This window comes from Panicum hallii, chromosome 5 (assembly GCF_002211085.1).
Source record: "Panicum hallii strain FIL2 chromosome 5, PHallii_v3.1, whole genome shotgun sequence".
Classification (NCBI taxonomy): Eukaryota; Viridiplantae; Streptophyta; class Magnoliopsida; order Poales; family Poaceae; genus Panicum; species Panicum hallii.
In genome coordinates, this window is record NC_038046.1 from 6535373 (window position 1) to 6553541 (window position 18169).

General features: G+C 52.6%; 2 protein-coding genes and 1 non-coding gene across 3 annotated transcripts; 2 read left to right on the forward strand and 1 right to left on the reverse strand.

The window, feature by feature from the left end:
* The first annotated feature begins 1745 nt into the window (after window positions 1-1745).
* On the forward strand, window positions 1746-4005 carry LOC112895267 (protein NUCLEAR FUSION DEFECTIVE 4-like). Its single transcript, XM_025963211.1, has 2 exons — window positions 1746-2937; window positions 3224-4005. Exons 1-2 carry the CDS (start codon window positions 1793-1795, stop codon window positions 3705-3707), a joined length of 1629 nt encoding a protein of 542 aa, XP_025818996.1. The 5' UTR covers window positions 1746-1792; the 3' UTR covers window positions 3708-4005.
* Window positions 4006-12259: 8254 nt separating this feature from the next.
* On the forward strand, window positions 12260-12340 carry TRNAL-AAG. The gene has a single exon. It is a non-coding gene; the product is annotated as a tRNA-Leu (tRNA).
* A 3053-nt stretch (window positions 12341-15393) lies between these two features.
* On the reverse strand, window positions 15394-17081 carry LOC112894594 (LOB domain-containing protein 15-like). The gene is made up of 3 exons (XM_025962357.1): window positions 16908-17081; window positions 16280-16574; window positions 15394-16166 (listed from the first exon to the last, which is right to left on the reverse strand). The coding sequence occupies exons 1-3, from the start codon at window positions 16919-16921 to the stop codon at window positions 15723-15725; spliced, it is 753 nt and encodes a 250-aa protein (XP_025818142.1). The 5' UTR covers window positions 16922-17081; the 3' UTR covers window positions 15394-15722.
* Window positions 17082-18169: the final 1088 nt, after the last annotated feature.

Genomic DNA, 18169 nt, shown 5'->3' on the forward strand with positions numbered 1-18169 from the left:
ATTAGCTCAGAGTGATCTGGGTTGATCCTAGAGCCTGACGGCGATCGATCTGGACGCCAGTCCTCGGTTTCAGGAATCTCGAAAAGCTTGGTTGGTCATGAGTATACGTTTCCATTTGCCGGTCTAAGATCCAACACGGCGCCACCACTCACGGAACGAGTGAACGGCAATGGCGATTCAGTTTCGGCTCCAAAGGTGGCGGTTTGAATGAAGAAATTCAGAGAATTAGGTCCCAGGTATGGTCAGGCTGCACTCCGTACAGCAGTCCAAGATACCAGCCGTGGTTTGATGTCACCGTGACCTAACGGCAAAGGTAATTCGGCGTTCCAGCTTCGCGTTGAAGCCGGTCCGGGAGTCTGAATGCGAGTGCCGGGAGCCTGGGCTTCTGTCGCAGACATGGCTGGAAACGAGTACACGAATCCGTGCTTCCCTGCGCGCACCGTTTGCTGTCGATCATGGTGATCTGGTCTCCTGTTTTTAATGGCTCCAAGGCGAGCTGATGGTTACCGCAGCGGTGAGGGCGGCCAGACATGGGCGATTGTCCCGGGCAGGGCGAGTTCACCACCATGCCTTTCTTACGCGGCGCCTGATGTCACGGCTCATAACTGCCCGAAGCCACCGGTGGCGACCTCCGGAGAAGAAAAGGGTCCTGGCTCCTGAAGGTGACCGCCAGAGCGTAACGAGCCATGGGATTCAGATCCGGAGAACAAGTCAGTGCAGGTACTGCAGCTGGTTCATTGTATTTTAAACACTGCACGCTGAGGCCAGCTGAATGGCGGGGAGCCGCTTCACGTCGACAGATCGAGCTGAAACGCCGGGAAATGATCTTGCTTCGCGGTGCCAGGCGAAACCGGCTGCTGAAAAGACTGCTGCCAGGCTCCAGAAACTTCTGCATCTTCCTATGCCAGTAACATGGATCGAATGCCTCTCGTGTAACCTGCTGAAGATCGAATCCGATCAGGGTTTCGGAGTGCCGGTTCCGATTAGGACTCAGTAACCATCAGTTCTTGCTCCCGGTTTCGTTCTCCATTCCAACTCGGATCAGATCACGGAGTTAGGCCAAGAGCCCCTGCTATGTACGTGTGCTCGACGTGGCACTGTTTGGCGTCGCCGCTTGGAAAACTTCTAGTTCCGGCGCCGGACGCCTGCCTAACCATTCGGCACCTCTCCCTCTGCTCGCCGGCCGTCGTCCATCTCCGGCACACAATGCAGCCTCTGACGACGAGCAGATCCCGGTGACGTGCGCGGCCATGTCGAGTCATCAACTCTGCCCGCGGTCTGGCCCGTCGTGGCCGCAGCGCAACCATGAGCAGCGGCCTTTGATTGAGTGTTCCCCGGCCGGGAAATAGATCCCGCAACTGGTCGTAGTCTTTTATTTGTAAGCAAGCGGCAACAGATGTCAGGCTACGGCAGAGCCTGAAAGGCTCCCGGGCAACCAACAGTCTCACGTCTGAACTGAGGCACCCCGTTGTGATCACACCGGCCGAAAGTTACATCTTGGCCGGCCTTGGCCTGGGCGCCTGTAGGCAGGCTCTGTTGGGCTGATAGCACTTAGGCTGCTGGCCTGCCTACTCGGCTCTCTTCTGGATTTAGATGAAGTCTTAGGCCTTGTCTAACCTGTGAAAAATCCCAGCAAAGCAAACCACAAATCTGGCTTGCAGACACGGACATCGCAGTCGGGGCATTGAATTGCCGGGTCTGGCTTAACCGCCGGCGCTGCATAAATACCTGGCAGGCACAGGCATTACAGCTCTCAAGTGGGCAGCACCACCGGGACACGACTCCCTCCGCCATGTCTTCTTCCCCTTCCTCGGCCCACTGGCTGAGCCTCGTCGGGAGCATCTGGCTGCAGACCATCAACGGGCCCAACGCCGACTTCCCCGTCTACTCGTCGCAGCTCAAGGACCTCAAGCACATCTCGCAGGTGCAGCTCAACTTCCTGGCCTTCGCGTCCGACGCCGGCAAGCTCTTCGGCTGGTTCTCCGGGGTGGCCGCGCTCTACCTGCCGCTCTGGCTCGTCGCCTTCGTCGGCGCCGCGTTCGGCCTCGTCGGCTACGGCGTCCAGTACCTGTTCCTCGACAGCGCCGGCCTCCGGTACTGGCACCTGTTCCTGCTCACCTCCCTGGCCGGGAATGGCATCTGCTGGATCAACACCGTCTGCTACCTCCTCTGCATCCGCAACTTCGGCTCCAGCAGCCGCGTCGCGGTGAGCCTCGCCACCAGCTACCTCGGCCTCAGCGCCAAGGTCTACACCAGCCTCGCGGACTCCATACCCGGCCTGGCCAACTCCAAGGCCAAGGCCTACCTCCTCCTCAATGCCGTCGTGCCCATGCTCGTCACCGTCGTGGTGGCGCCGTCGCTCCGGGTGGTCGACCTCACGAGCGCCGCGAGCACGGACGCGGCATTCCTCGTCATGTTCGCCATCACGCTCGCCACGGGCGCCTGCGCCGTCGTCGGCAGCATCGGCTCCACGTCCAACGGGCTGTCGTCGAGGGAGCACATGGTCAGCCTCAGCGTGCTGCTCGCCACCCCCATCCTCATCCCGCTCGCGCTCAGGATCCGCGAGAGCCTCAACAAGATACGGGAGACCAAGCGGGAGAACAGGATCCACGACCTCGGCGCCGACGACGACGCCGACGCCATCGAGAGGGTCGTCGCCATCGATATCGCCGACGCTGGGAGCAAGGAGGGGGACTCCGCCGCGGAGAAGCCGCGAGAGGAGATCGGCGGCCTCGGGCTGCTGAGGAAGCTGGACTTCTGGCTCTACTTCTTCAGCTACATGTTCAGCGGCACCCTGGGTCTGGTGTTCCTGAACAACCTGGGACAGATCGCCGAGTCGCGACGGCTCGCGCAGACTTCCACTCTGGTCTCGCTGTCGTCGTCGTTTGGATTCTTCGGCCGCCTGCTCCCTTCCTTCCTGGACTACTACTCCGCGAAGTAAGCAGCAAGCATTCTGTTCACACCACTTGGAAATTTAATACGGAATTTAGAAGTAGTTTTACTACATGTCTATTTTTGTTTGAATCTGCATCCTGAGTTCTTGGAGTCAGTCCATCCAAAAGGACTCGGTCGTCTCAGTTTCAACTTTCTAGATCCATCGATCCGGTCTTTTAAAATTGACGTGCTAACGAACTTGTTGCTACAAAAAGAGTTCATGTTCATCTTTGTCCGCCTGTTTTATTTGGTGCTAAGTGTGTGTTCCGTTCATTTGCATGTACTGCAGGAGTGGCTACTCCATCTCAAGGACGGGATCCATGGCGTCACTGATGGCGCCCATGGCGGGCGCCTTCTTCCTGCTGCTCTACCCGAGCGACTTGTTCCTGTACCTGAGCACGGCGGTGATCGGCACGTGCACGGGCGCCATCACGTCGGTGGCCGTGTCGGCGACGGGCGAACTGTTCGGCACCAAGAACTTCGGCGTGAACCACAACGTGGTGGTGACCAACATCCCCGTCGGCTCGCTTTGCTTCGGCTACTTCGCGGCGTACCTCTACCAGCGCGGGGCGCGGGGCAGCCACCGCTGCATCGGCGCCGGCTGCTACCAGGAGACGTTCGTGGTGTGGGGCGCGACGTGCGCCGTGGGCACGCTGCTCTGCGCCGTGCTCTACGCGCGGTCGCGGAGCTTCGCCGGGAGGCTACCGGCGGCGGCGGCCGGAGGAGCAGTAAGGACATCATGCCTCGCCCGCTTAGCTAACCTCGTCTCGTAGGTGGTAGCACGCAGGCGCTCCAGAAGTTAATGATCTCTGAGGGCCTGATTAATCATACAACCATGGATCAAAAAGCATCTGCCTGTAGGCGGTGTAATTTTTGATCTTTTCTTTTTTGGGGGTGTTTTCTTGACTGATCCCGGTCGAAGGGGATGCAGAAAAGCCTGGGGGGAGGCTGAGTAGATATTGTGCAGCAGGTTGGACAGCTTTTTACTTGGTGCATATAGTATATATGCATGTATATGATGAGTGGTAAACTTAAACTTGAAAGGAATTCAGGTTTATTTAATTTCGTGCTTTTTTTTCTTTTTCTGTTTCTAATTTAAGTTGGTGTTTAGAACTGAAGGAGTAGTAGTGGAGTACTAATGAACTCGTTAGTGCCGCTGATGAGAGGTTGATGTATCGCACGCGGATCTGGAATTAGCATTGAGAGCGTGAGAGTAACCATGAATGATCTGCTTGGACTAGTTGGTATTTATGAGAAGGCAACCACTAACATATGATTTGGTGGTGGTGGTGGTGGTGGTCCAGTGCAGGCAATGCTACGCTGCTGTTCCCACGTTATTCAGTCCCAGGACAGGCATATAGCAGCAACAGTATTTATTTTACAAGTAGCTGTATTTATATAGACATAAAGATATTTTAATTATTTAATGATGCTGAAACTTGTTCCAGACACCTGGCAGGCAGAGGTTTTATTTTTTTTCCTAAAAGAAATACTACGCAATAACATCAAGTTAGTTTCATCAAATAAATTTGCCATAAAATGTCCTGTACCGTATTCATTTGGTATTATGAATTTTAACACATTCTCTATACTCTCAGTCATAAGTTTGATTTAGGTCACAAGACTAGTGCATCTTTCGTTTGAAAACGAAGGTTGTAGTAGCACGTATAAGCTAGTAGTACTCTTCAGTAGGCTGGGAGCAGCTAGCTAGCTATACGTGTCCAGAGCCGGAACCTAACCGTCACTTCGTACGTGAGGTGAATAAGTCAAGGCCGATGCTGAGCACCGCTAACCGTCCGTCAACCTCGTCCTTCCTGGAGCGCTGGAGCGTCGCCATTCCTAAAAGCGCGCGGCGCCGCAGAAAATCTCCCGTAGACATCTCTGGTTGTGCCGTAGCCATCTCCATATTCTGTAATCCGTAGACACACCACCACACACGGGTGTGTCCTGTACACTCCCGTTCGGTCAGCTAGCTAGGTTTTACGCCGGTGAAAATTACCACCCGTACTAGACATCGGACGGTGAAAGTTACGCGCGCGGCGGTGGCCCGTGAAAGCTCCGGCGGCCAGAGAAACCGTTCAAGGTTGGGGCAAGATTGTGTCCACCTCCGATGACCATCCTGGATGTGCCCAAATGCACTGTTACCACCTGTCGCGTCTCCCGTGACCCGGTTCGATCAGGCAGCTCATTTACCCCGGGCAGTCACTCACTCACTCACTCGAGGGTGACCCATCAGGCCATCAGGCCATCACTCCTTTCCCGACAGAAACAGCTCTGAAAATCTACAGAGCCATAATAAGCGGTAGGTACTCTTAACAGTATCAGAAAACACAAAACATGAACAACAGGTGGATAAATTCCCTATTTTTCGCGAGCATGCAGGGCGTGCTGCTGCAGGAGGATCTGAAAACATGCATGTGATGGACGCAGCCATTAAAGGATCGATCGGAGTGGTAGGTCGATCCATCCATCCACCATCGGGCGTCGCCGCACCAGTGTCCCGTGGTCCTCTCACATGCTGCGCGATGGCGCACAGTTGAGTTCCATCCTTCCGGCGCAGGCAGCAGGGCGCGTACTTGGGTGATGGATGCGCAACCGCAGTGGCTCTATTTATTCGCCGAAAGCGCGCGGAGCCATCAACCTTAGCCCGGCCGGGGCATGGGCATGGGCTCGCAGGGTCTCACTGGGGCTTGAAGCTGTCACAAGCTCCGATCCCCGTCAGTTGCATGCCACAGTGACTGATCAACATTGTTGTCATCAGCAGTTTTTAAGGCATATATCTATATATAGTTCAACAGTGCATCATCATGGCCCTGTTTTCCTGACATGTTACGGTCGATGGGGGTACATCCGTACGGGCTCCAAAATAAGCAAGCTTTCAGTTCTGCCTGATTCCTCCTGCTGCCCTCCAGCCGTGCCCTTGGCCGGCTGCTGCTGCTCCACACGGCTGCTGGGTGCAGGCGGGGGCAGGCAGGGGAGTTAGTGTGGTGGATGGGGGTGCCGGTGTTGGTGGAGGCCGTAATGGTGGCGGTGGTTGTTGAGAGAGAGAGAGAGAGCGAGCGAGCGGGGGGCAAATGCGCGCGCGCCAAAAGCCAGCCATCTCCGACGACGTGTGTCCCTGCGCGCGCGCGCATGCCGAGCCCCCGCGCGACGAGCTGAGGATGCCGGCGGGGCGCGCCGGGCGGAAGTGGCCGGGGGACGGATCGGAGCGAGTGAAAGTGCGCGCCCTTCCCTGTCCATTCGTAGACGCAGATTTGCGGCCGATCGCGTGCGGTTATTTAGGTGGGCGGGCGCGTCGTCGTGGCTCGTGGACGCCATGATTGCTCGCCGCTCGCTGTTGCTCGCTGAGTCGACGATGCTGCTGCTGCTGCTGCTGCTGCTGGAAGCATGGCGTCAGCTAGCAGGGGAAATGTCTATCTCCAGGTCCTCCGCGATTGCATGTAGTGGATGGGGTTTCTCCGGGACGCGTCAGGTGAGTGAGAAGCTGATGTATGTAAAGGGCATGCGAATTCGCGATCCACGTCGTCGAATCATGCGAGAGAGGGATGCTCATCCGCCGCCCAATCATAAGGTGCGAGCATTACTTGCGTTGGGTCCCTACCGGAGCAAAGGAGCATCCGTATCTGTCTATTGAATGTTGAAGATTGTTCGATGCATAGTTCATATGGTTCCCCTCCTGGTTATATTCGGTTTTTCGTCCACGATGCCCATTGCCCGCAGATGAAAGTAAGGTAAACAATTATGGTTACTAGCTAGCTATGGGTCCTATTTTTTTATGAACTTCTAATACCTATGATATACGTATATATGATGTCTCAATATCGACGTAGCCTACAAAGTAACATTTCAGCTAGCTATTTTTATGAAAATTATGACGTTAATTTCACATAAATACGGTAAAATATTATATAATTTTTTTTCATGATTAATTTACAGTAAAACAAATTGACGTTGCATTGTCAATTCACATCATTCTTGATACATTGACGGTTAAAGTTTAAAAAAGTTTAACCGGCAGTGATCCTAAAGCAGCATATGTTTGTAGATATTTGATAGTATTTTTTTCAGATGGAATACCAATACACACACTATATTGTATGAATAGTAAGATTATGAAAGTTAATTGTACAATGTGAATTGAATGTAGCTCAGTTGTCACACCAGGGTTCGGGTGTTGGGTGCTTGTATTTTATAGATTTTTTTTTTGGGAAATTAGTGGCTATATTCTTTGAGTGGCACGTGACATGCCACGGTAGTAATTCCGTCGGCATCCAGATTACCAGCTCAGAAAAAAAAAACTAATCGCACCACATTTGCTGGTCTCAGTTTTAACCACGCAATCATCATCAGATTCGGAATGACGCAATGGATGTTGAAATGTGCACACACGAGCCATCACGGCAGCAAATAAGTGTCTCCACAAAATTCCGAATCGTGACGGGATCACCTTGCCGTGTCGATTACCGCCTCAGAATAGAACAAGACAAGTGGAGATGCGCACCGATCTGACCTCGCCATTCCCCCCTGATCGAGCAGGGCGCGCTGGTCTCTCCCGGGGCCTCACACGATCACATCGCCCTGATGTGTAAGCCTCATTTTCACTCGAGGGCCGTCGCGACGCTCCCTTTCGCCGCCTTAATTTCTCCGCCGGATAAACCCTAGACGTCACCTGGAGAAACCCGATTCTGTTTTGGCTACCAGTGCAAGGCGGCGTCATCGAAACGAGCAGAGTTTGGTTGCCAGCGGCTATCGATGTTCTTTTTCCTTTTCTGTATCTAGCAGCAGCAGTGCCGGTCGTGGCTCGACTCGGCTCGGTCGTGGCAGGAAACGGAGCCCCAAAATGTGCTCGGTGCCACACCATGCTGTTAGCTGAGCGGCCGATGATCTTTCAGCAGCATTTCAGGCAGCTGAACCAACCAACACGAGCCCCCCGCTGCTTAAATCGGTCCATGTCGAACTCGACACGGCGGCGACGGCGGGCCGTGCCACGCTGTCCCCCTGTACGGCACCGGCCGCCCGCTCGGCTGCGTGTCCGCGTCGTGCGGAGCAGAGAGAGCACGGTGATGGTCGAGTTGGTGACCGAGAGAAATTAACCTGCGCGTGGGCAGGAGAGACCCGGCCAACCGGGGGCGCGCCGAGCGGCAACAGCGCCGCGTCGGCTGGGGATCGGCACGCCGCGGTGTCCGTGGCTCCGCGTCTGCCATCAGTCGCCGCACATGCATGGGGCCAAACCCCGGGATCGCGTCGCGTCCGTGTCTGTCCCCGTCGCCTGGCGGTGAGAAGCCACGCCCAGGACACGCGCGGCCGGGGGGCCCGGCCGACGACGGCGTGACGCAGGTCGTGACGACCACTCGAGGCTGTAACCGCGGGGCTTCTGATATACACCTTGCTCACTCTCACTCCGGAGCTCCGGCCGGCCGCGCGGGAGGAGGGTTCGTAGGACCGGTCGCATCGCGCGCGGCTGCGGCCGGCCGGAACGGTGGTCCAGCTCCACTGTTTGGCCTACGGAAGAAACGCCAAGCCGAGCACGCGCGCGCGACAAGGCAGGCGCGGCATCGCCCGTCGCACGGCACGACGCCGGAAAGGGACGGCACGGCACGGATAGGATGGCTCATATAACGATCAAGGAAGATGGCGGCTACGTACGTCCCGGCACGCTTTCATTAGCGGATCTGCGGATGCGTGGACGCCACAGCTTTTTACAGCGGCGGCGAGTGCCGACCGTTCAGTTCATCCGGGAGCAGCAGCACTCGATGACCACCGGTTTGTCGCTTTGCTTGCATCTCCGCTCCATCTTCCCCGCGCGCACGAACGCATGTAGCCGCAGCCCTAGCCTAGCACTTTTACCTTTTCTTTTAACATGCATGTAAAGGCGACGAACTAGGGAAGATCGTATGGACGGGACGGGAGAACCGGCGGTGCGTGCTGCGCTTTTACGCTCCTGGACGGCGAAGAGTCCGGCCGGCCGGGCCAGAAAGATTAGGAGAACAAAGCTCGTTATAGATAGCACGGGTTAGTGGTCGACGGAGAAATGCCACACCCTTTTCTCCTATGGCGTGCGTGCGTGCGCGCGCGTGAGGAAAAGGGACGTGCATGAGTACAAGCAAAGGAAAGGCGGTCTGAACTCAGGTCACTCCACCGTCCGGGCCGCGTGTGTAAAGCGAAAAGCCATGGAGAGGAGGGGACGGGAATTAGCAAGAGGGGGCGCGCACTAGATCTCGGGGAGGTAGGGGGGCGACAGGCCGTAATGCGCGAGCTGGGGGAAGGAAAGCAACGGCGGCGGCGTCAGGGCACCGTCCGGCCGGCCCGACACGGGCAGAGCCGCGGCGTTAGTGTGGTGTTCCTTCTGCTGCCGGTCGATCAGATCGAGTCGGCTGATCGGCTGGCTCGCCGACCCTGCCGGCATGCAGCCGGTGCTCGTCCGAGAGGGCACGGCTTTCCGCCGCCCGTGCCGTCCATTGCAATGCGCTGCCGGTGGTGCCGGCACCGTACCGGATGCACTTGCGTCGGGTCACGGCGCACCACGATGCCCGTGCTCGAAATGAAAATCCGTCTAGGAATCGAGCTCGAGCGTGCGCCGGCCACGGCTTTGGGCGTGCGGAAACGTCGGGTTCGTACGGGCGCGCCAGTCACGGCGGGCGCCCGTGCCGTGGTGGGTTGGTGGTGTCCGGACGACCTGGTGCGGTCCGCCTGGGAGACCGAACGGCGGTTGGTCACGCTGCTGCTGCTGCTGCTGCTCTGTTGGCAAAGACATGAGGAGGAGAGCGAAGAAGCCGGCTGACTCTCTTCCTGCCCGAAGTCAATCGCGGGCAAAGGGATGGGCGTGCGGACGATCATGACCGTCGTTCCAGTTCGCGGATGCGGCGGGGCCGTGACGGCGACGGCCGGTCAGTCACGCACGCACGCCCATCCACAGTGCGCGCGTAGGACAAGGCCTGTGTACTCCCTCCCCTGCTGGCGCCGGGTCAAGCATTTAGGCCGGTGGAGTTAGCGCGGGCGCGGCAATGAATCCGGGAGGGAGGCGACGCCGACGCGCCCCGACAGCGGTCGTGCCGTGGGGGCGCGCGCGCCGCGGGGCGGGTGACGCCACCGTGACGCCGCGGCCGCGTCAGAGGCCACCGCAAGGGGAAAATGAAAAGGTAGCTGAGGAATCAGGAGCCAGAGGATGGATGGTGGTGGTGCTCGCTCGGCAAGCGAGCAGGCGACCAGGGAGGAAGGATTAAGGGCGCCAGCACACCGCTGGCTGTGTGTCACGTGTGCGTGTCGCGCCCACTTAGGCCTCGATCGACTCCGCCCGGCACTGCCAGTGGCAGCTAGCTAGCTCGCTCTAGCCAGCGGGCGGCGGTTGGCTCAGTTCAGGGCACATCGATCGACGAACTGAGCTATCCAACAGGTTCCACCGGTCGATCGCCCCGGACGCGGCCTTCATTGCCACAATTCTGGAGCTGTATGCACGCGCGTTCTTGTTGCAACCGTGAGCCAATACGGATCGATACCTTCGGATTCGCTAGCTATACAATCCTACAGCAACACGGATCTGACTATAACGGCCGAGCATGCATGGCCTGCTTTGGTCTTTATCGATGTGTGTGTGAACTGAATCACGCTGATGCAGGCTCGTCTGTATGGGTACATCGATCCCTGGGTTGTGTTACTACCTAGCTGGGATGGGATTGCACAGGAGCTAGCTAGAAAAGGTAGCTAGATCGATCAAAGTGGCCTTATTTTTTTGGAGATGCGAGTGCGGGTGCGAGTGCGAGTGCTGCCTCCACAAGATTTTTGGTATATCGATCGGCAGGGGGATTCATGCCTTTTGACCGTCCCTTTCTTTGCGCCCTAGACGTAGACAGTAACTACTAGGCCTAGCTCGCTCTTTGCTGCACCGCCTTTGCGATCGAGAGGATCGGTGGGCTCCGCCACCATCTCCTGCTATTAGTGGCGGACGAGGCAGGAGAGCAGCTAATGATAAGGATACTCTTCTAGAAGACGCAAATGGCAGATCTTCAATCCATCCCCTTCATCGGTTATTATACTAGTATGCTTAGAATATTGTTGTGTCCACAGCCTACGTCATCAAGTCGTGCGCATCCGTAGAGTCGCAATGTACGGTGTGACGTGAGGGACTGGAGCAGCGAAACACCTGTAACGCATGCAGGTCGTCAGCCGGAGCTTCTGATCTTGAGGACCTTCTGATAGGTTGTGCCATTGTACGTGACTCCAGATCAGACAAGCTAGCTAGGGGAGCTTCTTTAAGCACCAGTAGCTGCAGACGCTAGCTAGCAAGGGCTCATCCGTTTCCAGCCGCAGCCGAACTGCACTGTATATATACGGCCAATGCTGAAGCTTGCTAGGCAAAGCGATCTTATCCCAGGCGACTGAAGAAACGGACAGAGCTCAACGTTTGCGTCTCGATTTTCTAGAGAAGTTTCTTAGGGTGGAGAAGTGGAGTGTACATCTGACGCAGCAACGAGGTATTTGTACTGATAGTGATCATTAGATGGTCTAGATATTTGCAGAAAAAGTCAGTTGTGGCAGCAAAAAGAGAGAGCAGCATGCACTACATGGACCTTATCCGCTGCATCCAGTGTACCACCGAAATCCAGTTTCGATTCAAGAATCTAACACGTCTCCAATGGCTAGAGACTGCCTCATGGTCAGAGCCTCCGATCCGAGCAGAGCTGAATTCATTCCACTGCTCCTCCACTTTCTGAAAAGATAGCTTAGTTCTCCAGTAACATTAGTTACGCTGTGTAATTATTGTAATTATGGGATGACCCTAGGACGATGTGACACGAGATATTTTTTTTTCGTTTCGGACGAAGAGCATGGCTGTCTCTGAATTGGATCATTACCAAATTGGACGACGTTTGGAGCCATTATGTGTTTGTGATGAAGTGGCGAGAGGGAGGGAGATGAGCAGCCTAACTGGCTGGGCTGAAAAAGGGCCCAACAAGACCTGTATAGTAGTAGATGAGAGCCCATCAGCACGGTTTGGACCTAGGACCTTCTTGGTTTCCCCCAAACAAAATTTGTCTTTTTTTATTCTTTTCAAGGGATACATTTTCTTCTTAGTGTTTGCAAGATAAATGGAATATATTGGCTGGACGCCTGGACGTCTCACTGAAGTAAAACAATATAGTTGGGTAAAGGCATAGGAAAAATCAGATCCGTGTAGTATCTTTCTTTTTAGATGATGGAGCGTTATAGTAGGGCCCATCGTCCATATCGTGGCGTCGTTGGTCCTTGGTCGGACCTGACAGTAAATATGTCAGCATCATTCACATCTAACAATAAATAGCAAGGTTTGGAAAAGTCAGCATCGAATGTTGAGATGGCCGAGTTGGTCTAAGGCGCCAGATTAAGGTTCTGGTCCGAAAGGGCGTGGGTTCAAATCCCACTCTCAACATTGTTGGTTCCATGTTTTTTTCCTTTTAAGTAAAGGCTAATATAAACACGTTGGTTCCATGTTTTTCAGGCCCAGTTCACGATTGTTAGAAACTAGGCCTTGCACATTGTATTTTTTTTTTTGCTTTTCAGTAAATGCTAAGATAGGCCATCTAGTTTTCCAGGCCCACTTCATTATATCACTTGCCATATGACAGGTTCCAGTCATTTAGGCTCGACCTTTCTGAAAAGAACGTGTTTGTGACTCGACAAACAGACTCTGATTTGTCATTTGTCAGCGGTGCTGGAACAGCAAGGTGCGCGCGGTGATGACAAGTGTACTCGGCCGCGCTACCGGGGTCGCGTGCAGCTGCCACCACCACGTGCAGCGTCTCAAGATTCGCGAAGTCGGCACCTCCCGGTCAATGAGTGAAACCGGTAGATTACTATCATCGCCACAAACGATTTAACTAAGCCACAGCCCAGATCGATCGGCAGTGTACTTCCGTACTCGCTGCCGACCGGTCAAAGCCACAGTCCAGATCGATCAGGAGCTAGTTCAACATGCATGCCGTTGCCGGGCGGCCCATCGCTGCTCGACCACAGCGAGCTCCGGCCACCGGGCACAGATCGTCACACATCGTCGGTCCAAGCTGGCCGCCGGAACCATATCCATGGCATCTCAGGTAGGCCTACACGCGTTGCCATTGCGTGAGCAGCGAGCACATCGATCAGTGACACTGTACAGGTGTGCAATTCCGTGCTGGGTTCCGTGGCTAGCTAGCTAGTGAAGACTTTGAAGCATCGGCATCGGGGTTGAGTGCAGACAAGCGGGGATCGGTGCGGTGCCCGGCGTCTGAAGCAACAGGCAGCAAGCACGACGGTGGACCAGATCCCAGCAAATAAACAAACGGGCAGGGCCGCCCTGGGCTGAAGCTTCTCTCGCCCGTCTGGGGAAGAGATCGTAGTCTCTCTCGCACACACTGACACACATGGACGGGGGCCCCGGAGCCAGCTGAAGGAGCCCGTATACGAGCTGGTGATGCTGAACAACATTTTTAATGCGCAGCAATTCGAGGCCGAGTTGTCTGTACCTGACTTTACCAACTTCGAACTCAACTGGTAGTACGAGCTATCGGCAAACTCTGCACGCCAAGGAAAGGCCCCTCTCCATCGTCCTACTACAGCCTTCAGGAATGCAATTAGCTAGGATAGCTGTCATGGCCTAGTCATTGACATTTGACGTCCAATCCATGCATGTATGCAGCATGGCAGAATATATGCAGAGACCCAACGCCTGCTACTAGAAGTCGATCAACATTGCTTTCTATTGGGGGACAAGATCACATGAAACAGCTAGGTGAAGGACTTGCCTGCAAAGGTGATATATACCGCCTGCAGTGAAAGTTATACGATGCGCGCACATAAAGTATTTAAACTTTTAGCTGACCCTAATATATTTATCATAATTTAGATCACCCATGTGAAGCAAGAGTTTAATTTGTCAGAGCAGCATAATCAATCTAATCAAAAGGTAAACGAAAAAAACATAACTCAGTGATGAAAGGTAGTGTTTGGAGACTGTATGCCACTGTGTATAACTCTATAAATAATGAAAAAAAGGTTATTTAAGCAACATGGTACAGCTACTTTGTTGTGCAATAATATGGCACACAAAAACTGTATGTAGAAACAAAGAAAAGCAAGTGATCTTTCCTACAGATGAAGCTGTTGCTTTTCTGCACCACTGACTTCAGAACAGGAATATGTTATAGAAAACAATACAAAAAACTAGATCAGCACGTGGGAAAAAAAAAGAGACGAATGTGTAGCCAATACATCAAGGCAAGGTGATGATATCAAGTACTATAAGAGATAAAAGATCTCTGAAACCAAATGATAATGCTGGCGAACTGAAGTGTACAGAAGGTGAGAAAATCGCAAAAGCTAGGTTAGCATAATAGCTGAAAGAAAATGATCAGCATAACAGACAAGAAAAAAGTGAAGCTGCTGGGAAATTCGTTGATCAATTCAGTGATAGAAGATAGCAAACTTTTCACGGTCGATAGAATTAGATCATCCATCATATTATATACGCGGTCTGTGTGCTAGCTATAGATAGACCCATTATATATTGGAGTATGAGGAATGCACACAAATACTGTGCTATATAGTAGCTTCGTTGTGTTGCTTCATTCATAAGTTCTGTAGACTTTGAGTTCTCCTATCCGCGTACAGTTCTAGTAGAGCAAAATTGAAAAACTGACTGAAATTCCAGGAACAGAGAGATGGACAACGACATGAGTAATCATCCAGTAGATACGTATGCACCGGTTGCAAAGAAAGAAAAGAAAATAAAAGGAAAACCTAATAAAAACCTGAAATAAAGGGTCCATGGAAAAACAAATAGATAAGTACCTGAAAACGTAGTGCTCAAAAGTCAAAAGATCCAATTCATTATCAGCCTATAGCTAGATGGAAATTTATATCGATATCAATAGATTCATAAAATCTAAGTGGAACGAAGGGGGAAAACAATAATTGTTCAATGCAAAGCAAATAAGTGTAGCAATGCCCACGCTTGCATCAATCCAATGAAACATCGTGGTTGAGCTACACACGTTTAGTGTTAGCCACTTTGGAATTCACTTAAATCTTTTAGAGCTGAACCCCCACACAGTACATAGTACTACCTCCATTTCAAAATTTAGTTTGTTTTAACTTTTCTAGATTTATAAATTTTTACGTATCTAGTGTTTACTGTAAGGGTGTGTTCGTTTCCTACCCTCTAAACTTTAGACCCGTCACATCAAAGAGAATCTTGTCATTTAGAAGTATTAAATAAAGTCTAATTACAAAACTTTTTGCACAGATGGGTGCTAATTCGCGAGACAAATTTAATGAGCCTAATTAATCCATAATTTGCCACAGTGATGCTACAGTAATCATCCGCTAATCATGGTCTAATATATCCCATTAGATTCGTCTCGCGAATTAGCCCTGGGTTCTGCAATTAGTTTTGTAATTAGACTTTATTTAATACTTCTAAATGATAAGATTCTCTTTGATGTGACAGGTCTAAACTTTAGACCCTAGGAAAAGAACGCACCCTAAGTCTATAAAAGCTAAAACGATCTGCATTTTGAAATGGAGGGAGCATCATATAGTAGGATCAAGGTGCATTGTTTAATTGAACTAATAATCAACCAACAATCGCTATGGGCAATTACAAGAAAATAATGGCACACATATTCCACTGGACGACCTTTTTCGTCGCCCAATGTGACCACATCTATAGATCTACTTCTAGAAAACCTGTATATATAAAATTAAACTTTCACATAGTTTATTCTCCCGGCAGTTTAGTTGTGATCTCACCACAATGTTAAATAAATTCATGCATGTCAGCCAAAGTATGCAGCATGCTCACTGGGGTTAAGAGAGCTATAGTGATCAGTAGTACTTGAGGGCTGCTGCTCGGCTTCGGCAACGTACACGGCGGACGACGCCGACATCCCCGGCGCGCCGGCAGCGCCGCCGCATGCAACCTCTTGGCCTGCCTCCACCACCGACACCACGTCCCCCGCGTGCACCGGAGCCGGCGCAGGGGCCGCGAAGCTGGCCGTGGCGCGCGCGTCGTCAACGAGGCCAGCCCCGGCGCCGGCCTGCCGGTACCTGTGCTTGAGGATCTCGGCCCTGACGGCCTCCAGCTCGGCCTCCAGCGCGTTCACCTGCTGCTGCAGCACGGAGATGGCGCCCATGCAGCCGTACACGGGGTCCCGCAGCCGGAGGTTGGCCTCATACACCAGGCTGCTCGCCGCGTCCGCCCTCACCCCCTCCGCCACATCCTGTGCGAATCGACGCGTCGGCACGGAATCCATCCACGCATGTTACGAGATGCAATTTTTTATAATTAATTAAAATAAAAAGGAGGGATTTTTCTTCTTGTGCTTAGGCTTACCAAGAGCATCTTGGAGACGTTGCTGGCGCCGAAGACCTTGTGGACGGCGGCGAACTTGTGGGGCTCGTGCGGCGAGAAGTAGGGGGCGAAGGGGCACTCCTGCGCGCAGCGGCGGCGGAGGAGCTTGCACGCGGCGCAGGGGGTCACGGTGTTGAGGGCGCCGCCGAGGCCGAGACCGAGGCGGCGGGGTGCGCGGTTGTCGGCCGGCGCGGTGGAGGCGGAGGCGGCGGCGAGGGCGAGGGCGGCTGTATCCGGCTCTCGCTTGATCTTCTTGCCGATCTCATCGAGTCTCTCCCTGCAGGCGGAAGTCCAAGAGGCGGAGCTGTCACCACCTAGGGTTTGGTGCATGGGGTTGATCCAAGAGGGGAAACAATCTCGAGACTTTTGATGGCAAGCAGCACAATGGTAGAAGATAAAGCACTAGAACAAGAGAAGTACTAGCTTATCATCTCCTAATTAACGAACCTTTCAAGCAAAACGAACAGAACAAAGAAGAGCAATCAGCAGATTCCTTCGAAGAAATAAAGTTTTCGTTGGAGAAGTGTCAGAGAATTAAAAGAGACACACACATAACAACAGAAAAAGGAGGAAGAGAACTGCACGAAGCTATCTATGGCGGGTCTCTTACCTCTCCGTGGACATCCAGGCATGCTCTCCTCTCCTGGCTCCGGAGTCGGGAGAGGGAGATGCAGATGACAGGGAAGGGGGATCGGTAGACGACGACGGGCAGGGAGAGGTGAGGTATAGGTGTGTAAAGTTGGGAAGGAAAGAGTGCTTAAAAGGCAAGGCATTAGTGAGGGGGATGGGCCTGAAAGACCGACAAATTGGTGGTAAGTAAATACAGTATGCATGGCGAGCCGCGAGGGGACGAAGAAATGTTTAGCAGGTTGACTGGATTGGTTGGCCTGGCACCCTCGCATCATCCCTACCTTTGATCCCACCCGCTGTTTCTGCTCACGTCAAGGGATATTGATATCTTGGCCCCTGGGGAAATCCAACGGTGGCGGAGCCGGAGATAGATCCCTCTGTAATGTCGGTCCCTTTCCAATTCGTCCTGATTGAATTCATACATACGAATATGGAGGAGATTTGGAAAAACATGCATCGTCAGTAGAGTTATAAGTTATGAGTACCATTCTAAGTTCTTTTTTTTTTCTCTGAGATCAGTTTGGAGTGACCCACTGAACAATTAAAAATCAAAACTTAGGTCGTTTCCGTCACACTGGAAGGCAATATGCAACATTCTGGACGAGCAGCGATTGGGCTGTAGTATTTGCAACTGTCAGGAGGCGCATTGGGCTGTATTCTATCAATGCTGTCGAAGGCCTGTGGTTTAAATTTGGCCCAATGTCTAGTTGTTGGGCTCACCGGGCTTTCTGGCCGGGCTATGAACTAATAATGTCCAATAGGTTTGCTCTCGATGTAAGAAAATGCATACATGTTCCGCTTCAATAAAGTTCCATTTCCATTAAACTTTTACAAACTACAGTTTATTTAGTTTTATCCTCAGTAAACTTATGTGACTTTGATCTTTTTTTTATAGGAAAAAGCACCAACAATTCGTCCAACAAGTTTCACTAAATCTGCGATGAAATATGGCTTAGTACTCAATTTGTTTGGTACTGTACATATTAACATTTAAGCTTGGGCTCTCCTCTTCTTTTCAATACAATCGTCAACATCTATTTTACCTGGTTCGTAAAAAAATAACATTAACCCTATGCATTCGCCAGGAAAAAAATCTAAATGAAATTACGGAGATTGACTAACAAACCTTTTCCATCCACGAAGAATTATTTGGTTCCCCTAGTCAGGTTCATCAAGAAAGCGTCCATGGGCACATGCCGGCCGGGCTACAAAACAGCTTCCAACAAACTTCCTGTTTAAACC